The 10000-nt window shown below is 36.5% G+C and overlaps 1 protein-coding gene across 1 annotated transcript in view; it reads right to left on the reverse strand.

Annotated features, from left to right (window-relative positions):
• Positions 1–6: 6 nt before the first annotated feature.
• LOC149131600 (NUAK family SNF1-like kinase 2) overlaps positions 7–10000 on the reverse strand; it is a 38993-nt gene continuing 28999 nt past the window's right edge. Inside the window, exon 2 of the mRNA XM_089338058.1 lies at positions 7–3235. Coding sequence (XP_089194184.1) covers positions 3089–3235 — 147 coding nt within the window. The 3' untranslated portion in view covers positions 7–3088. The remainder of the gene's footprint in view (positions 3236–10000) is intronic.

Raw genomic sequence — 10000 nt, forward strand, 5'->3', positions numbered from 1 at the left:
GTATGTCTGCTCAGTCAAAGTAGACCTGGAGTTAACCTAATGCTCTACAGATGTGCACAAATGTTCAAACATAATAATGAACCTAAATGAAATCTGCTTGCCCCTGCACCCCCCCCCCCACACACAAATATACACATACACAAGCGCATGCAAATATTTCCACCTCTGAAATGAGTCATAGTATACAGAAGAAAAAAAAATAGAAAAAAAATCTTCATCTACCAAAAAAAATAACAAAAAAAAAAACAAAAAAAAAAAAAAAGGAAAAATTCACAGACACATTCAACATCAAAGCAAACAAAGAAAATGGTAATAATGGAAAGGAAAGGCAAGAAGGAACCAGTAAAATTTCAAACTCTGTAGAAGCTCTGTTCATTTAAGGTTAGTTAGTATAGTTTAGTCTACTAGTTGCAATAAGAGTCACCAAGACAAAAGTATTCATTAGCAAACAATTAAAATCAAACAACAAGAAAAAAGGAAAAGAACAAAGAAAAAGCAACAGACACACACATATATATATATATATATATGTATGTATACAAAAGCTCTAAGATTCTATCTTATCAGACAGAGATATTTAAGTACTGCCATGGTTGACTGGAGATGGGAAGAGTTCAGACAAACTTGGCTTGCAGGTTAAATAGGAGAGAAAAGAAAACAACAACAACAAAAAAATGTTACTGAAATGAAAATGTTAAGTGGTTGTGATGGTGTTGCTGTTAGTGATGGCAGTGATTCTTGTTTAGCTCAGGTGCTGGTCTGATCAAACTGATGGACCTGACCTTTTAGATCAAAGTTAGGAAGAGTTCTAGCCATGACCATTCATTCCATCTTATTATTCAGTTGTTTACAGTTGGTGATGTTTCAGTACTTTTTTACTCTCTTAATTGTTTCAGTCATTTGACTGCGGTCTTGCTGGAGCAGCACCTTCAGTCGAATAAATCGACCCCAGGACTTATTCTTTGTAAGCCTAGTACTTATTCTATTGGTCTCTTTTTGCCAAACTGCTAAGTGACGGGGACGTAAACACACCAGCATCGGTTGTCAAGCGATGGTGGGAGGACAAACACAGACACAAACACAGACACAAACACATACATACATACATATATATATATATATATATATATATGACGGGCTTCTTTCAGTTTTTGTCTACCAAATCCACTCACAAGACTTTAGTTGGCCTGAGGCTATAGTAGAAGATACTTGCCCTAAGTGACTACATTATCCAATGCTTCATCATCATACTTTAATGTCCATTTTCCATGCTAGCATGAGTTGGATGGCTTGACCAGAGCTGGCAAGCCAGAGAGCTGCATCAGATTCTAGTCTGATTCAGCCTAGTTTCTAAAGCTGGATGCCCTTCCTAATGCCGACCACTTTACAGAGTGTACTGGGTGGTTTTTACATGTCGTTGGTACAGACACTTTTATGAGATCTTGGAATGGACACTATCATGCAGCGCCAGCACGGGGCTCTTACAGGCCAATCCTTTCCAGCAGGGGGTGAGTGGCATTAACACTTCTGATGTAGAGGATGGCTCTTCTTGAGAACAGCAAGGTGCTTCATTTGTCTGAAGTAGTCAGTTGTGATTTGAGAGAAAATTGGTAAACACCTGATTGTTACTAAATTGTCTTTGTGACCCCAGGTTAGCTCAGACCAAACTGATCTATGATCGGAGGCGTAGGTGTGATGCTTCTGTGTGTGTGTGTGTGTGTGTGTGTGTGTGTGTGTGTGTGTGTGTGTGTGTGTGTGTGTGAATGTGCACGCATTACATTACATTACATGTATGACATTCTTGTTTTTTTTTTTTTATTCAGATTCAGTATATCATCTTGGTGGCAACCTATTAATGGTGAAATTGAGAAGTAATGATACGGAAATAAAATAAATAATAATTAATGTGCGAAAATGAAAAAGAAAAAAAAAAAAAAAAAGCAGGCTTAGTTGGAATGTAGTTATACGAGGGTGACAGGAATGTAATTTTGAAGTTTGTATTTAAACGTTCTAAGTAAAAAAGATCTTGACAGTGTGGGTTGCAATAAAATGAACAGGTAGTTTAGAACAAGTTCTCCAGAATGCAGTATAGGCGAATAAAAACAAAATAAAAAAAAAAACCTAAAAGTACTACCTGCAAAGAGACAACACACACTACCACAAAGAAGCCTTCCTTATTGATATAATTTAACCATTTGGGTACAAGCATGGATGCATGTTTAAGATGGTTGCTTCAAAACAACTAAATGATATATAATCATGTGGTCATGTAATCAATCATACTGTCGGATGTTGTTATACATCATTGGTCACAATGCGCTTTGCATCATTTTAGCTTTTAAATGATGCCATCCCATTAGTTAGGAATAAAAAATACCTAAACCTACTACCTGCAAAGAGGCAGCACACACACTACCACAAAGAAGTCTTCCATGTTGATACCATTTGACCATTCGGGCACAACCATATGTGTGTGTGTGTGTGTGTGTGTGCGTGTGTGTGGTTAAGATGGTTGCTTGAAAACAACTAAATGGCATACAATTATGTGGTCATGTAATCAATCAGACTGTCGGATGTTGTTATACATCGCTGGTCACAATGCGCTTTGCATCATTTTAGCTTTTGTATGATGTCATCCCATTAGCTAGGTGAGCAAGCTAACATTCCCCCTGATCGGAAAGCTAGTCTGTCACAGGGTTACTCATTTACAGTTGAGTAATATGAAACGAAATATTTTGCTCAAGAACACAATGTGCCACTTGGTTCAGGAATCAAACCTATTTTCTAAAGGTTAAGTGCAACACCCTAGCCACTAGGCCACGTGCCTTCACACATGGTACATAATAAACAGACATGTGTGTATGTATCTATATATGATGCAAAAATAGTAATAAAAAATCCCAAAGATGAGGTTAAAAAAAAAGAGTGTATTAGGTTTACGCTCAAGAAAAATAGAAGGAAAAATCTTTTACATTTTAAGTATACAACTCTTCTACAGAAAGAAAAGAAGTGGACAGAAAAGAATGAAGGTGTCTCAATTAGATAGTCATGTATATATAGTGGGAACAGGGAAAATAAATTAGGGGATTCACAATATCAAAAATGGAAACCTACCTTCTCGAACATTGATTATATTGGGATGACTTAGAATTGATAAGATTTTAATCTCCCGACGGATCTTATTGAGGTCTTGTTTGTGCCGAATTTTGTTGAGCTTTATGTATTTGATGGCAACCTATAAGAGAAATAAAAACAAAAATATTTCAGTGTTTTTCAAAGAAAGAAAGAAAGGAAGGAAGAAACAAGGAAAAAGCCTTGAGAGCCAGAATGATAAACTCAACGGGATGGTTGTGGATGTGTGTATGTATGTATATATATATATAATATATATATATATATATATATATATATATATATATATATATATATATATATATATATATATATATACTGCATTTTTCGTGCAGCTGAAGATTGCTCTTCATATTGCATTTAAGGTAATGCTCACATTACTTAATAAATTGAAGTAGCATGAAACGTGCGTACTGCAATCACTTTTGAAATCCGTGTTGCTTATTGTTTGATTTTAATCACCCATCCTTTTGGGATGCGATATTCGGGTGCCTTCGCATAAGTACCATATTCAAGCCTTGAATCTATATATATATATATATATATATATGTTGTACTTGGGGATGGTCATATTGCCAGTTTAGCCAATAAAAACACAAGCACTGTATATTTGGTGTTAATTTGCTTCAGCTTTATATTTCAACACGATTTCACATAAAAAATCTTGCAAAACAAATATACACACACACACACACATATATATATATATATATATATATATATATATATTTATAGATATATATATATATATATATATATACATACATACACACACTCATGTTTTGAGTTCTATTTTCCTGTTTACATTGTCAAACCTGTATATCTATAGGAAAAGTTATTTCCTAATGATATGGACAGGAGAGGAAATAAAAGTCATGTTGTGAATTCCAGTCACCAGAATTTTGTTGACTTCATACAGCATTTGCAAAGATGAATATATTCATGATTACACCAATACATACATACATATACACACACTATGATTGAAAAACAACAATAATAGGACATCATCATCATCATCTTCATTTAATGTCCGCTTTCCATGCTAGCATGGGTTGGACGATTTGACTGAGGACTGGTGAACCAGATGGCTACACCAGGCACCAATCTGATTTGGCAGAGTTTCTACAGCTGGATGCCCTTCCTAGCGCCAACCACTCCGAGAGTGTAGTGGATGCTTTTACGTGCCACCGGCATGAAGGCCAGTCAGGTGGAACTGGCAACAGCCACGCTTGAAATGGTGTATTTTATGTGCCACCTACACAGGAGCCAATCCAGCGGCACTGGCAACGATGTGACAGCTAAAATGGCTTTGATCATAGGCATGTTCGACCACGGTTGACCCAGGGTTAGATAACATCTCTTATTTAAATAGGATGGAAGAGAACAGATTTTGATAGACTTGTTGAGTTTATCTGAGAATTTGCAAAAAAAATGTTTTTAAATAAAAATGATATTTATTATGACTAATAAAAAATAACTCAAAAATAACAATGCATTCAAATAAAATATTTTGGTTCTCCACCTTCTTATGACATATTAATTTTAGTAAAAATTTTATATCTACTTTTAGTATACTATATCTACTATTACTATACTATGTCTACACTGCATCGCTCTCATTTCTTACTGCAAATCTCCTCATACAGATTTAATAATCCTTAACTTCTACTATTACCGTCTCCGATGAAGGGATACATTGAATTTTCCCTGAAACAGCTGTGAGACATTCTAAATAAAATATAAATTTATTTATGCCATTGGTCTCTTTATCTCATTCTTTTTATATATACACACGCTAATACATGACCCATGTTATATTCCCCATTCATGTTACAACCACATCTGGGGCAAAACTAGTCGGTATACAGCACTTATTCGGTATTACCTGTAACATTCGGGTCTGGTTGACTCCATTACCCATCATAACCTTTATATCTACTATTATTATTATTGTTGTTATTATTATTATTACTATTTTATCATTTTTATTTGTTTCGGCCACATTTTCATTAAACAGGACCAAAATACAATTTAGGTGTGCCATTTGTATCAACCAGCTGTGGTCTGGTAATGTCATCAATAAACATGGATGCAGGCTGAAAAAGTTATGCCCATACACACTCACAAATACAAAGACAATGGGTTTTTTGCTAGAGGTCAAAGTGCAGAGACAGACAACAAAGACAACTATGAATATCAAAAGCTATGGTCAATAACCTTGATGATATGGATAACAGTAAGTATTAATATGGATGATGACAATAATGATGATGTAATATTGTTGTTAAAACAAACAGTGAAACCCCTGTAGCTTAACAGTTATTAAAAACATGTCAGCTGCAAAGTCAACAAAACCTAATAAAAAAAAAGTGAAAAAAAAAAAAGCAAAAAAAAAACATGAGAACGAAGGAAATTAATGCCCAAAGAACTCAGTTATTTTTGAAACTACAATGATGAAGATGAGAACAGAAAAATATTTAAAAACCATGTATAAAAGTCAAAAATATGAATTTTGTACGACTGTATGTGAGTATATATATTGATTAGCAGTTTTGAGATATACGAAATATTAAACAAGAAATTCCTGACAAATAAATGTCATCATCTCTTTTGCTTTTCTAGGCAAAATGTTTTCCACCCTATAATTTAAAGTACTAACTCATAGTTGTAAAATAAGTAGATTTATATTTCAACTTTCCTTAAATGGATCAATGAGTAAATTTTTTTGGCCATTTCAGATCTTTTATTTAATATAAAAATATGTATAACATCATTATAGTCATTTAACGTCCACCTTCCATACTAGCATAGGTGGGACAACAATTGATATAATATATTAATTGTTGATATATATATATATACATACATTACATACACACCATCATCATCATTTAACATTCATATTCTTGTCCACCCTGCTGGGTGGTCAGTGTTAGAAAGGGCATCCAGCTGTAAAAAACCATGCCAAAACAGACACAAAAGTCTGGTGCAGCAGGCCCCTGCCAAGTCAGTTCCAGCCAAACTGTCCAACCCATGCCAGCATGGAAGGCAGACATTAAATGGTAATGATGATGATGATTCCATGTTAGCACAGATTTGACAGGCTCCAATGAGCTAGAGGGTTGCATTGGGTTCCTGTGTCTACTATGGCAAGGTTTCTATAGCTGGATGCCTTTTCCAAATGTCAACCAATTTACAATGGTTTTGTGTGGGACCAGCACTACCGTGTTTCATGTCCATAAAGCGCTTAACTTTACAGCATTTCTTGAGACCCTGATGTTGAAGAAATGCTGTAAAGTTAAGCACTTTATAGACATGAAACCCAGGGTAACCCCACAGACCGGCCATATCTATCTTTATATATACACTCTACTGTTCTATAACTTAGAGTATGCTTCTTTTTTGGATTTATGTTTTACTGACAATATAATATATATATATATATATATATATATATATGGGGTCTGCCAAAACTAGGCCGTAACAGCTGTAAGATTAAACTTCTGTTCATCCTCTAATTCCTTATGTACTTTGTACTTCTATATGTAAACCATGTTGGCAAAATAACATAGTCTGCCATGGACACCTGTGCTTTGGTTCTTTCTTTCTTTTTCTTTTCTTCCTCCCTTTGTCACTTTTGCTATGAATTAAATTAATGAATTCAACGGGATACACCGTCTGCAAGTAGTTGGGTTCAGCATATTATCCTCCATTTTCTAATTGTTACACAAATTTTGGGTAAAACCTCCACTTTTACCCGCTCCCATTGATTGCACCTAGTATAGCACTAGCGTAGCAATAATTGGGTACCCTCCCAGCAGTATACTGGATAGATACTATCCCTTAGTGGGTTGTACCCCCAACCCCTAACTCTCACGTTATATATATATATATATATATATATATATATAATGTGTGTGTGCTTGCATACATGCATATATTCACTCACAAGCAGGTGGTTAAATAATATCTATAGAACCAGAAATAAATGGGTAGAAGGTAAGAATGGAAACCCAACATAAGGTGATTGAAAGGCAATACCTAAAAAGAGGTGAGAAGAAAGCAGCTGGATGAAGTAAATCAATTGAGATTATGTGTGTATGCATAAGTGTGTATGTGTTTGTGTCCTTTTATATTTGTATATACGTACTAGAGAATATATTTATGTGTGCATGTGTATGTATGTATATGTGTGTGTGCATGTATGTACAAATATATACTTTTATGCATGTCTATATAAGCATGCCTTCGAGTGTATTTGCTTTATGAGGTAGTGGTGTTCGTTGTTCTTTTATACAATGGAGCAGATGGTAGCCACTTGCCTCTATTGTTATGGTTTCTTACACTAACGCAGAGACATAAATTGAAGGGGACAGGTATAACTCCCTTCTTCCACCCCTCCCTACTTCTCTCCCACCTTCCTTCCTTCCCACTCCAGCACATACTTGCCTGGTATCCCTCTCTTCATTCTATGTACACCATTTCGAAGGGTGTAAGGTAAAGTAAATCCAACAATCCTACATAACTACAATGCCAACAACATCAATAAGAACAACAAAGAACCAAAGGAAGATGCCTTCTATGTGGTTCACAAGACATACTAGAAACGGCAGTCATATTTTCCTCAAATTGTACACTACTGTTTTAAGTAAGGGCATATATTGGCCAACGTAGTCATCATAGATATAATATGTCTGAAAGACTGGAAGGTCATTTCTGGAATGCCTTCCATCCTAGATTCACTTGATTAGAGCACACCTGGAAGATAAGCAGCAGTAGCTGCACCATTAAATAACAATCTGAACAACAATGAATTTCAATAACAGCAACAATCACGGCTGACGACAATGATTCAACCAATAACAATGCTATTGTCAGCAACATCAATAACCCAAATCCTGCCCCTTTATAATGACACACAAGCTCCTTTAGCTACTGAGGTTAATGTCATTAAATGAGGGATGTAATAAAGAGCAAAGGGGAAGGCTCAGTAATGTGTGTGTGTGTGTGTATGTATATGCTATAGGGAGATGTGTACCTATTATTATCTCTTATGTTATAATTTAATAAGGCGGCGAGCTGGCAGAAACGTTAGCATGCCGGGCAAAATGCTTAATAGTATTTCATCTGTCTTTACATTCTGAGTTCAAATTCTGCCAAGGTCGACCTTGCCTTCCATCCTTTTGGGGGTCGATAAATTAAGTACCAGTTGCGTACTAAAGTTGATCAAATCGACTGGCCCCCCCTCCTCAAAAATTTTGTTTCCAAGCAAGATAAATAAATAATTTCACTGACCAGCAGACAACATATAGCTTGGACACGTTTTGCGTGGAGACCAGGAACCAAACGGCACCATATAAACAAGCCTTTTGTTTACAAAGATTTCGTAATATGTTACGATATGTCAAGACATCTGGACATGCTTTTGCTAATGACACCGTTTACAACCAGCAAGTGCAAACACATGAAGACAAAGGAAATATAAACTCACTCATTCATTCTTTCTCTCTTTCTCTCTCTCACACACACACACACACGCACATTTTCATTCACCTCTATTTTCGAGTGTTCCGCTTCATTTTAATGAATGCTTTGTGAAAGTTAGTAAGTATGTTGTTTCAGTTATTTCTGTTTCAATTCATGATAATTTTTAGAATAACTCCTCTCTCTCCCTCCCTCCCTATCTCTCTCTGCCTCCTACCTCACTATCACCACATTTTAATTAATGGACTGGCGGCTGTTTCTCATTGTTCTGGGATCATAAACCTTAACACTTGGCTGGATATCACATAACAGTAGTATGGGTGATATTGATGGTGGTGGTGGTGGCTAACAAAAATAACTTGGCTTATGACTCCCCCACCATATACATTATCTCCCCCCCCCCCACCGCAGGCAAATGCAGTAACACATGTTGGCAAGTATGTGTGTATATGTTTGTATACTTGCAAATAGGTATAGCAAACCAACTGACTGCATAGTAGTCTGTATAGTTATATAAGGTACTATAATGAATGTATTAAGTAATAACTTCATACATAACATTATAAGAAGTCTAGACATAGCTGTGTGCTTAAGAAACGCATTTTGCAATGACTTGGTTTCAGGTTCAGTCTCATTGCCCAGCACCTTGGGCCAGCCAATGCCCTGTGAGTGAATTTGGAAGACAGAAATTATGTGGAATCCCATCATGTGCCTGTCTGCATGTGTGTGCGTGTGTGTTTCTGTATGTGTCATCTTCTCTCGTCTTCACCACCTAACTGCTTCACAACTGGTGTTGGTTCGTTTACATTCTCATAGCTTAGCTGTCTGGCAAAAAAGAGACTGGTAGAATAATTATCAGACTTCTCATCCACACTGGCATGGACTGGATGGTTTGACAGGATCCGGTATGCTTGCAGAACTCTGTTGAGCTCCAATGGTTGGATACCCTTCCTTATGCCAACCACAAACAAAGTACACATGGTGCTTTCCCCCCACCACCCACATCACTAGCACTAAGCTCCCTCTTGACTGGGTGTGGGTGTATTTGAGAGAGGGGCCAGTAGCTTAATGTTGAGAGGTAGGGGGACAAGTGCAGGTGTCTTGCCATAGAAGAGATAGATAGAACATACTTTCAAGATACAAGAAGAGGACACAGACAGTGGAATGGAGTGGGGTCCAAAGGAGAGCGGGGTAGTGGGTAGAGGGGAATGTAGTGAGTGAAGGACAAGGGTGGAGTTGTTGGAAAATTGGAAAACACCACTATGAAGCGGGAGAGAGAGAGAGAGAGAGAGAGAGAGATAGAGAGAGAGAAAGAGAGAGAGAGAGAGAGAGAGAGAGAAAGAGAGAGAGAGATAGAGAGATAGAGAGATAGAGAGAGAGA

The sequence above is a fragment of the Octopus bimaculoides genome, chromosome 20 (genome assembly GCF_046866305.1).
Source record: "Octopus bimaculoides isolate indiv1 chromosome 20, ASM4686630v1, whole genome shotgun sequence".
Taxonomy (NCBI): Eukaryota; Metazoa; Mollusca; class Cephalopoda; order Octopoda; family Octopodidae; genus Octopus; species Octopus bimaculoides.